Source organism: Aricia agestis, chromosome 9 (assembly GCF_905147365.1).
Source record: "Aricia agestis chromosome 9, ilAriAges1.1, whole genome shotgun sequence".
NCBI lineage: Eukaryota > Metazoa > Arthropoda > Insecta > Lepidoptera > Lycaenidae > Aricia > Aricia agestis.
Window position 1 is genome coordinate 5,770,288 of NC_056414.1, and position 12,644 is coordinate 5,782,931.

The window sequence follows — 12,644 nt, forward strand, 5'->3', positions numbered from 1 at the left end:
TAATTATTGGTCTCCGCGCGCGAGCGCCGCTCGCGGGACCAATCATTAATCTGAGTGAATCACTATATGAATTGCACGCAAAGTGGAGTTTAAAAATTAATCATATTATGATTAATTATATGATTCTCCAAAGCGACCATTTTAGCCCCGCTGAACGCCCCCTGTGTATCTCTATATAATGTATTATGTAATACAACACAAAGAACGCACAACTGGCCGCTTCAACGTGTGACTGCTTCTGTCTGATAGGTCCCTAAGGGTGGGTTGCACCAGAGGCGTGGTTATAGTTACAGTTATGGTCAACGTTATGGTTATAGTTGTAGGGGTTGTGCCCTACAGTTGATGGATGCTGGATGCTGGATGATGCTGATACTGATAGAGATGCTGATGCTGATAGAGATGCTGATGCTGATAGAGATGCTAATGCTGCTGATAGGTGTTAAATGATACGCTCTTGATGCTTGATAATGCTCTGTTATTGCTCTGCGTAAATGCATACATTTATACAAGTTCAGACGTGCCGGTCAATGTCATACCGATCCGTACAAGTTTAAATGACGAGTAAGCAAACGTGCCGGTTCAATGTACGTGCTGGCTCAATGTCATTCCGAGCCGTACGTGTTTAGTGAACCGTACATCTTGCCACTCTAAAAGAAAGAAAGAATCTAAAACATAAACGTAAATTAATTTAAGAAATAACGAAAACTAAACATTTAACAAATTAAAAAAGGAAAGATTTAGTCTATCCGGGGAAGTCTGGGGAATGTGACCGTCGATGTCGCGGTGGGGGCGCATTCCTCGCTCCGACACAGGCGTGCGGGCAGCGCGTAGACGGGGGGTGCGGGCGCGGGACTGGTCTGCTCCGTCGGTTCCTCTGGCGGCGTCTTCCGACTACTCGATGGTCTCTTCCTCTTGATAAAATGACAACACACCAATACTGTTAAAATTCCAGTGAAAATTCCAGTGACTATAAGCAGGAAGTAAATAAGAATGTAATGGTGTGCGTCATGAATTGATGTGTTATTGATGGTCGCTTCCTTCAGGGCATGTATCTGTCGCTGCATGGTGTCGTATACTCCCTCATCTCTACTTGTATGAGGTACGGAAACGGAGGTATTTATGAAATTATTCAAGGTTGAAATAATAGGAAGCATAATTGCTTGCTGATGTTGCAGTTGAATGTTTACATCGCTCGTATAGTAGTGATGCCCAAGCAACGTAAAAGTGTCCCCTTTCACTGTGCAGTCCTGACCTAAGGCAATAATGCCGCTTCCGCTAAGTGTATGTGACGTCAGGCTAGCCGGACATATGGCGCGCACGTGGCATTGTCCACAGCTGATATATAGCCACGCTGCGCTTGAGTGTAACTTGATCCACCGGTCCGAACATTGTTTTGTTTCTATTATGCAAAACGTTTGTTTATTTTCTGGTGTCAAAACTTCTGTATCACAAATTGAATGTTTTATCTTCAGCTGATATATAGCTGTATTTTGCATACAGAGTAGTCTGCCACCATGATATTTCGTGCAGGATAAAACGTCATCCTGTGACATGGGAATAAATGTGTCCTTCCTCATGTTGAATGCCATAAACTCCGTGATTGGTATTGCATAATATGTATTATGTAGTATTACGTTGCATTGTTAATGGTAGACTGATGACTCTATCCAACTCGTAGTTATCACTTGTAATCAACGGAATATTAATTTCCAGAATTAAATAGTTGCTGTTGATGTTGGTCTTGACATGTAGAATGTCATATAGGTATTTAATGTTTTCCGCTTTCACAGGTACTGATAAGTCTCCATTTATCTGTCCAGAAATAATGTTGATCTGTTGCTTAAGTTGCTCTGGTGGTATGATGTGGCTATCGAGTCTTCCCTGGTAGATATTAGTCACGGTGTTGATAAGGCGTTCTTGTGTTCGACGGATATTCGATATCAGGTTGTTAATGTTGATTGTGTTCGTAATTATGTAATCTGATAATCTTATTATATTGTTTTCTTTAGCTAATTGTCCCAGCTGATTGTTTAACATTACAAATTGTTCATTCATGCGTTGCTCGTTCCGAAAAATAATATTATTTTCGGTTTCAACTATCGACGTCTGGTTTTTCATCAGATTTAGGAGGTGATCTTCGTTCTGATGTAAAATTTCTATATCCCTTCGGTACTGCTCGGCGAACTTGTCATCAAGCACTCCAAAAAGTGTGTTAGCTATGTATCCAACGCCGTTTATTAGGCCTCTCTTTGCTCGATGATAAGGTTCCGTGTTTACTAACATATTGTTGTAGTGCTTGATTTCGTCGAGTTCGTTAATGATACAACAATCCCTGCGAATCGGCTCAACCGGTCTCCCACAAGCGGGTCGCCCCGGAATGACATTGAGCCAGCACGTACATTGAACCGGCACGTTTGCTTACTCGTCATTTAAACTTGTACGGATCGGTATGACATTGACCGGCACGTCTGAACTTGTATAAATGTATGCATTTACGCAGAGCAATAACAGAGCATTATCAAGCATCAAGAGCGTATCATTTAACACCTATCAGCAGCATTAGCATCTCTATCAGCATCAGCATCTCTATCAGCATCAGCATCTCTATCAGTATCAGCATCATCCAGCATCCAGCATCCATCAACTGTAGGGCACAACCCCTACATATGGTCCTTCGAGCAAGGAATCAACGCATCTGTGGTTTATCAGGAGCACAACTTACCAGCATTGAAAATAAGCTGTAAGGAGCATCATCATCAAGGTCACAGCAGCTCAAGACGTACAGCACAACATCATCAGGTACTGCAAGGAACATCACTTATCATTTGGTGTGTTTTTATTGTCTTGATACGGTAGCGAATCGGCTCAACCGGTCTCCCACAAGCGGGTCGCCCCGGAAGAGTTGAGACAGAACGCACATACTGTAAAGACTATTAACTCCCTCCATCATCATGCAAGAGCTACTGGCACGTCAGAGCGCTATAATTAAGGAGATCGAGAAGATCCACATCAATTATAAAAAGGACTCCGCAATTAGAAAAACCTCGGAATATTTTCAAAAACGTATCACGGCAATAGATAACTTGTGGGGTGAATTTGAACAAAACAACAAAACACTGCAGGGAGTCGAAGACAAGTCATCAGAATATTTTAAGGCTAACTTAACTTTAACCTTAACTTTGACCACAGAATTTGACAGATGTCTGTTGCTGGTCCGACAAGGCTTCGAAATGGGCTCGAAAATATTTGTCGGATTATTCCGACCTTGGCGGTTAAAGGGTTAAATGAATGTGGGCGGAGGCGCTGCTGGTAAAGGGGACTGGGGAACTGTCGAAAATGGCGTTTTAGTATGATGACAGCGATAGTTCCTGTTTTCGCCACGTTCATTTAAAGCCTTGTCGAGCTCTATGGTTATGGTTAAATATGGCGTCCATTGACTTTAACCAAAGATTTGACATTTTGCATTGTAGTTAAAGTTACAGTTAAAGTAAGTTGGTGCAACCTTGGTGTAACCCACCCTAAGAGTTATATGTGGTAAAATCATTTATTAGGATGTGATTATGGAGGGTAGATGGAGGAGAACTATCTTATATGAGGGATATTTGAAAAAGTGTCCAGCTGTACGCAGTAAATAACAGTTGAAAAATCCTCCAAGAGTGGCGCGTGGTGGAGTAAATTGAAGTTAGCCGAATAGCCGAGTCACAGAATTACTGGGTCAATATATTTTGAAAAATATAACCTAAAATGGCTGAAATAAAAGCTGCTAAACGATATAAAATTTACCCTGTTGCTACTGTAGCGCCACCTAAATTTAACGCATTTCAGCGGACACTTTTTACATACAGAGATAGTTCTCCTCCATCTACATGATTCATTTTTAAACTCCACTTTGCGTGCAATTCATATAGTGATTCGCTTCGATTAATGATTGGTCGCAGCGCGCGAGAGACCAATCATTGATGTAAGCGAATCACTATATGAATTGCACGCAAAGTGGAGTTTAAAAGTGATTCGCTTCGATTAATTATTGGTCTCCGCGCGCGAGCGCCGCTCGCGGGACCAATCATTAATCTGAGTGAATCACTATATGAATTGCACGCAAAGTGGAGTTTAAAAATTAATCATATTATGATTAATTATATGATTCTCCAAAGCGACCATTTTAGCCCCGCTGAACGCCCCCTGTGTATCTCTATATAATGTATTATGTAATACAACACAAAGAACGCACAACTGGCCGCTTCAACGTGTGACTGCTTCTGTCTGATAGGTCCCTAAGGGTGGGTTGCACCAGAGGCGTGGTTATAGTTACAGTTATGGTCAACGTTATGGTTATAGTTATGGCTAACTTAACTTTAACCTTAACTTTGACCACAGAATTTGACAGATGTCTGTTGCTGGTCCGACAAGGCTTCGAAATGGGCTCGAAAATATTTTTCGGATTATTCCGACCTTGGCGGTTAAAGGGTTAAATGAATGTGGGCGGAGGCGCTGCTGGTAAAGGGGACTGGGGAACTGTCGAAAATGGCGTTTTAGTATGATGACAGCGATAGTTCCTGTTTTCGCCACGTTCATTTAAAGCCTTGTCCAGCTCTATGGTTATGGTTAAATATGGCGTCCATTGACTTTAACCAAAGATTTGACATTTTGCATTGTAGTTAAAGTTACAGTTAAAGTAAGTTGGTGCAACCTTGGTGTAACCCACCCTAAGAGTTATATGTGGTAAAATCATTTATTAGGATGTGATTATGGAGGGTAGATGGAGGAGAACTATCTTATATGAGGGATATTTGAAAAAGTGTCCAGCTGTACGCAGTAAATAACAGTTGAAAAATCCTCCAAGAGTGGCGCGTGGTGGAGTAAATTGAAGTTAGCCGAATAGCCGAGTCACAGAATTACTGGGTCAATATATTTTGAAAAATATAACCTAAAATGGCTGAAATAAAAGCTGCTAAACGATATAAAATTTACCCTGTTGCTACTGTAGCGCCACCTAAATTTAACGCATTTCAGCGGACACTTTTTACATACAGAGATAGTTCTCCTCTATCTACACTTCATAGATGTGATATCAGAATGTAATATAAAACATTACATATTTTTTAATTTTTAGTTTTAATATTATAGCTCTTATATTATAAAAAATGTTGTTTCATTTTAGTAAAACTCGTGTTAATTTTGAATGCTTTATGTTAAAAATCCATAGGAATGCTTCTTTAGACCAACAATTCCTTTTCTTTCTCGTAACAGAGTTTTGCCCAGACACTCGTCTAAGTATTGGGATGCAGTTCTGAAAACAAAATAGTACTTAATCATAATGTTGGCAATTTTAGTTTTAATGATAGATAAAGTCTTCTAGAACACATAATATCAAATATAGCTCAGCAAATAAATGGGACGACAGACTGACAGTAAAATATTGCTATATAGATTAAAATACAGTGTAAACTCCATGTAACGTGACTCAATTTAACGACAAACTCTCTAAAGCGTCGAAATCATTTGACTTTGGTTGGTTTTGCTTGTCTACCATACAATGATACACTACATAGCATCGCCCCCACCAGTGGCGGCGTAGCATGGTTTGGCACCCGGGGCTGGTTTCTAGCACCCCCTAAATAAAACGACAATTAATACTAAATGTGCTTACATTTACATGACTTTATTTCACTAAAATGTGTGATTACATTATCAAAAATTTACTTTCAGCGGGGCTAAAATGGTCACATTTAGCAATTCCTCTCAATCAATTCATCAAATGAATTGTCAAACTGACAAATGTCAAATCAGTACAAAAATACAGAAATGAATTGCAAGCAAAGTTGCATTTTGCGATTTTAGAAAAATGAATCATAATATGATTCATATCATGATTCTTCAAAGCGACCATTTTAGCCCCGCCGGTCTTTTCAATCTATACTAATATTAAAAAGCGGAAGAGTTTGTTTGTTTGTTTGTTTGTATGAACGCGCTAATCTCAGAAACTGGTCCGATTTGAAAAATTCTTTCAGTGTTAGATAGCACATTTATCGAGAAAGTCTATAAGCTATATTTTATCACGCTAAGACTTATAGGAGCGGGGGAAATTATTTGAAAGGGCTTATCTCACGAACTACTGCAGCAATTTTTCTGTTATTTGGCACAGATACGAGGGCTGCTATTTATGTATCCGGAATTAAAAAAAGAAACAAACATATATCATTTAATATGGTTTTATTGCTTTTCAAAATATTCGCCGCGATGATCGACACACTTTTGCATACGCTGGAACCAATTTTCATAGCACTTTTTCCATTCTGATTGAGGTATCTCCAAAACGTGCATTTTGAACGCATCAACAGCCTCTTCGCGGCTCGAAAAACGTTGACCACGTAATTTGTTCTTCGCGTATGGAAATAAAAAGAAATCGTTAGGTGCCAAATCAGGGCTGTACGGCGGATGACCAGTCAATTCGATCTTTTGACCCTCCAAAAACTGAGTTGTTTCAGCTGAGGTGTGACAGCTAGCATTGTCGTGATGTAATATGATTCTGCGTTGTCGGTTGTCCTTTCTTATTTCTTCAAAGACTTCTGGTAAACAAATGGTCGTATACCATTCAGAATTAACCGTTTTACGATTCTCTAATGGCACTGTAGCCACATGTCCATTAATTCCAAAAAAACAGGCGACCATTTGCTTCAAAGTACTTTTTGCACGAGTAACTTTTGTTGGTTTCGACTTTCGGCTCATCTTGGAACACCCACACCGTTGACTGTTGTTTAGTTTCGGGGTCATATGCATAGATCCAAGATTCATCACTTGTGTGGATATTATTATCAACGGCTTTTGACGTACCACGGTTGTATTTTTTTATCATTTTTTTGCACCAATCGACACGAGCCCGTTTTTGATCGATTGTCAAGTTGTGCGGAATCCAACGCGAACATATTTTTTTTACAGCCAAATGTTCGTGTAATATCTTATGTATGCTCGTCATACTTATGCCTAAGGACGCCTCTATCTCGCGATATGTAACATGACGATCACGCATTATTAGTTCCCGCACAGCATCTATATTTTGTGGGACAACAGCTGTTTTTGGGCGACCTTCTTTATTTTCATCCATGAGCATAGACCGCCCACGATTAAACTCACTGTACCAGTGATAAACAGTGGTTTTTGATGGTGCTTCATCTTCAAAAGTTGCGGTGAGTTGAATAAAGCACTGTTGTTGATTTAGCCCACGCCGAAAATCGTAGTAAATCATTGCACGAAAATGTTCACGCGTTAAATCCATGGCAAATGAAGACACGCAATTTTCAAAATGACGCCACAATGGAAAAATAATTGACAGTCACATGAAACAAAATGTATTCTTCAACCAAAGAGTTATATTTTCAAATGTTGTAATTACTTTTTAAATATTGTTCTTGTAAGTGGCCAGTTCCGGATACATAAATAGCAGCCCTCGTAAGAAGTAGACCATGTGAAGGCATAGGCTATTTTTTGTGGACTAATTATTTGTCTGTGAAATATCTAATTTACGCGGAACGTCTAGTAGACAATATGGAAAGACTGGTAAGACGCGTTTGGCTCATTGTGGATCTAAAGTAAGATTTTATTAGCTTTAATTTTGAAAAAACTTCTTTCACAAGAAGCCACAGAAACACAAATTGTTAAAAATATCTTAAACAGAGCGCTACACTTGGAACAGACTCAGAATAGTCCCATTTTACTACTTATAAATTTTAGAAGCTCCAGGGTAGTCCATTTGACCGCTTCTTCAAGGGAAATACTGGCGGCTTCCAAGTGGCGCCTCAGTCGTAAGATCTCTAAAATAATGTCTTCTGCAAAAAAATTCGTCATAGATTTTTGTCAAGTTTGGGACCATATCACGAAGTTCTTCTTCTGTTGACGTAAGCAGAGTTTTAGGTTGAACAACACCAAAATATGTAATTAGAATGTCATCCATCGCTTTGTAACGATGCTCTATATTTTCTTAATCTGTCAAGACATTCTAACATAGCTCTCTGCAACTCTTCTGGCTAGCATAAATTGACCCTAAGCTGCACGAGTGAGTTGTCACCCCTTGATACTAGGCACCCGGGGCGGACCGCCCCCGCCGCCCCCCCTTACGCCGCCACTGGCCCCCACTCTCAATAGTGACAAAATCACAACAATCAAGTAATAAAAAGTACCTTTTAGGTTACTAATATTAGTAAAAACTGTGCAGCTGTGTACGTTTTTTTGTCGCTTTATTATCCTAGTCCGCAATCAACTTGACTTTCAGCATCATGTATACGGATTACAGTATACCAAACTTTCTAAAAAATTCGTTCTTTTGTTTACAAATTGGAATTGCTTGCATGTGTACACTGTTTTTGACCATGCCAAAGTATCTATATGTTGTCATATTCTCAGTTGCTTGTAAACTTTCAAACGTAAATACGATAAGTAAAACAAAATCACTGTGTATTGACGAAAAAGCTGATTTTAGTTCTCTCCATTTACCGACAACTCTCTATAACGCCATAACATGCAGTGCCTTCAGTGACATTATTTAGAGTTTACGCTGTATTATGCTTTAAAACATTATAAAGCCCCACTATGTTCTACTTACATGCCTTGGTTGATTGCATCTTTGAATGTTTTTGGTGCAAAACTTCCCGGGCCACTGAGGCTTATTGTACTACATTTACACGTCACATCAGGGATGTTTTTAGCTTTGTCTTTCTCACAATAGTATTGTGGGTTACCCGTGATACCAACTACGAGGGATATCACACTGCAACATTCCTCCTCAGCTGAAGGATCAACTACGCATTTGTCGCCGATTTTGCACAATGTGACCTGAAAACAATATTCAAACCTCAATTTAAAAAAATGGATTTTGCAAATTCATAATTCATTCTCAATATAAAGAATGATTTTTTAAGTAGCAGTTGCTAATCAGAACAGAATGGAAAGAAATGGGGGAGGCCTTTGCCAAAGGGCAAACAGACGGAGTATATGGTACTACTGACCCGCTAGAGTCAGCGGGTTAAGCTAAAAGAAAAATCCAACAAGTCTGAAAATAAAGACTGTAAATAAATATAAATAAATAAATAAAATTGTAAATAAATATAATTACCAGTAATGGTGCCGATCCTACATCCAACAGTTTACTGTCATACGGATCATCAGATAACTCCAGATCCACATTTCCTCCGTCCATTAGAGCCGCTTTCACAAATGGTATCCTAGTATTGAATAATGCAGCTTTTACAGCTAATGACACAGCATCAAATAAATTACCCCCACATTCCAAAATCTGCAAAATAATATAAAATTTAACACAAGTATATATAAGACAGTAAACTATTACGGTCTTACTACAAAAGATTTAAACACCCATTGAACAGTTGATTACAGAAAAATTATGTACAAAGTGGTCTCAAAACAACTGTCCAATAGACGTTTAATCTTTTGTGGTAAGACCGTAAGTGTCAATAAAAAGATCACTTTATTGTGTGATATTCCTGGCAATAGCTGAAAGTATTCATATATTGGAAATTATTTCTTGTTGTTAGGAAACCTCATAGAAACTATTGGTCTGCCATTTCTTCAAGCACTTACCAAAATATCAACATATAACTTCCAACACTGTTTCCCTTCAAATATACAAAGTTGTTTGAGGTTAAATGCTTGAGATGAGTGGTAGGCTCGCTGCATCATATTGGAAATATTGTTAGCCAGCTGCTCACCTCCTCTACCTTCAAATTCTGGGGTAGCATTTGCAGAGCTGAAAGTTCATAAAGTTACTTTTTAATTAAACATTTATTCAATTTTTTCATTGAAATATTTTTTTTATTTACTTGGGGGGGGGGCAAACAAGCAGACGAGTCACCTGATAAAAAGCAACTACCATCACCCACGGACACTCACAACATCCGCAGAGTTGCAGGTGCGTTGTTGGCCCTTTTCTTAGATCTTGGCAGTCAATGCTTACCAACAGTATTTTTTGTAACCCGTCTCGGTCTCTCAACAAAATTTTATATAACAACTTGAAACTTTATATAGCAGAGGAATTAATACCAACAAAACCACACTTACCAGTCGACGAAAAACTCTATTTTGCCTAAATCAGGACTTTCTAGTTTGGGCACATCTATTTCTGTTTTGACACCGACCAGGATATCTGTGTTGGCCAGACGTAGTCTAGCTGAACCACTGGCATGACTGACGACGTCAGTTTCTAGCTCCATGGGCCTGTAGTCGATATTTGCACGACCATCAGAACGGCAGTCATCCTGTGGGGCAAATAAATTGTAATAATTACATTATTCTGCATGTACCTAAATAGAAAATAACCAAAACAAACATCCTTACTTGGACTCCATGGAGAACGTACACTTTTTCCGCTGAACTTAACAAGAGACCCGCCATTTACTCTTAATTTTGTTATTGAATATTAAGGTAAAAAATTGGATGGTTTTAATTTTTAAACAAAATAAACAATTTTATTTACAAAAAGTGCGGCCACCGCAATCCGCATGAATATGACATATTTGACAATTGACATTTGACACTGACACTTGACAGCTTATCCTTTTTTTCTGAATATGGCTGTCAGCTATTTAACTATTGCCAGTGTCAAGTTAAATGGCGGGAAACATTGTAAAAAGTTTACAAAATAATCAACATCGTTTTCCAAATTATCGTCAAGTCGAAAGTAAAAAAAAGTAGTTAGTAAAGTCAACGAGTCAAGTCAGAACCCTTTACTAAAACTTTCGATGGAGTTTTGGAGTGAACACAAAAGGCACTTTTCTTGAAGTTGTATTTCACAACGAATATATTATTATTATGGTTAATAATATTCTACCAACATTACACAAAAAGTACAAAAACACAACATCACTCTTTCACATGCCTCCCAAAACTCGATAGCTTTTTCAATGGCGCTTCGTTTAAAATATTATACGCAAGGGGTTTTTCGAAGTTTGACAATAATCTGAAAAAACGACCATTTTTGAAAACTTTTTACATTTTCCACCATTTTACTTTACACTAGAAATGGTTGAATAGCCGACAGCCTTATAAAAAAAAATATTAACTTTATGGAAAAAAGAGTAAAAAGCGGAAAACCCAAGGGGAAAACACAATCCACATTCCGCGTACTAAGGATCTTTTCTTCCCTTTTTGGTTATTAAAGTTTATTATTATTAATATTACTTAAAGTGGGTGCGAATATTACGAGTAATTATCTACTTGCACGTTTCACAAATTGATAACATTAAGTCTATAATATTACTTGCTTCCCAGAAAGTTTTGTAACAAGGCTTTTCGCTGGCACTGGTAACAAACCCAAAAATAAACCTAACATCATTCTTCGTTTAACGTGAAATGATTGATAGCACAGCCATGCTAGGTCAAATTATTATACTAACAATAATAGCCCAGTCCAGGCCGCAGCCGACAGGCCTCGCTAAACCACTTTTGTAGGGTTCCGCACTTTTATCCCTCGTGCTTTAGAAATATGTAATACTTACTTACTTACATAATACTTTTATACGAGAGCCATGCTTCGGCACGAATGGGCCCGCTTGACCGGAGAAATACCACGTTCTCACAGAAAGCCGGCGTGAAACAGCGCTTGCGCTGTGTTTCGCCGAGTGAGTGAGTTTACCGGAGGCCCAATTCCCTTCCCTATCCTCCTCTTTTCCCTTCCCTTCCCATCCCTACCCTCCCCTATTATCCTATTCCCTCTTAAAAGGCCGGCAACGCACCTGCAGCTCTTCTGATGCTGCGAGTGTCCATGGGCGACGGAAGTTGCTTTCCATCAGGTGACCCGTTTGCTCGTTTGTTCCCTTATTTCATAAAAAAAAACTTATTACCATTTAAAGTTAAAAAACACTCTTGCATTCCGGAAGAGCCGGCAGAAGAAGAAGAAGACATAAGTTTTCGTCTCCGCGCGCTGTAGAAAGAGAAAGATTTACTTCTTCTACGCCAGCAGCCCGATAAATCTTTGGGTAGTTGCACAACTTCAGTGAGATGTCCGTCTGTCACCTCAGTCCACCCGTGACCACGAGAGCGCTAGAAAGCAGCCGAAATGTCGGGAGTAAGAAAAGTGTTCCGCCATAAAATCATAAGTGGTTAAAAATAATAATATTATTATTATAATTAACCTAAATTTCGGGATATCGCATTGGCCCACGGGCCACGATGGACAATTATACAAGGGATAACGATGTAGAGGCACATATTAATAGCTCCCACACCGGTTTCGGTGGTGGTGAGCGGTTTCATTGAAACCAGGCCAGCTACGCAGGAGTAATTTTATAGTGCCCAAGTGTGTGTGCAATCTGTACAAGAGTACATTCCTGATTCCTTTACTCTCATAACCTAGTGGGACGGTAAATCGACACGACCTGCGAAAGATCAAGCGCAGGACCGACCTTTTACATGCTCACCCGACGCATGGATCATCTTACTTGTCAGACAATCAGGTGATCAGCCTGCATTGTCCTAACCAAACTTGGAAATAACATGTTTCTAACGCGGGAATCGAACCCACGACCTCCGAGTCAAGAGCCGCGCTCTATACCACTAGACCACGGAGGCACATATTCCTCTCTGATCAACGTCATGTTACTGTAGGCAGCTATGCAATATTATGGTATTCCACG

At 39.3% G+C, this 12,644-nt stretch overlaps 1 protein-coding gene across 1 annotated transcript; it reads right to left on the minus strand.

The window, feature by feature from the left end:
* Positions 1 to 5,172: 5,172 nt before the first annotated feature.
* On the minus strand, positions 5,173 to 10,492 carry LOC121730198 (exosome complex component RRP42). The gene is made up of 6 exons (XM_042119140.1): positions 10,348 to 10,492; positions 10,072 to 10,268; positions 9,595 to 9,760; positions 9,110 to 9,289; positions 8,600 to 8,829; positions 5,173 to 5,290 (listed from the first exon to the last, which is right to left on the minus strand). The coding sequence occupies exons 1-6, from the start codon at positions 10,402 to 10,404 to the stop codon at positions 5,188 to 5,190; spliced, it is 933 nt and encodes a 310-aa protein (XP_041975074.1). The 5' UTR covers positions 10,405 to 10,492; the 3' UTR covers positions 5,173 to 5,187.
* Positions 10,493 to 12,644: the final 2,152 nt, after the last annotated feature.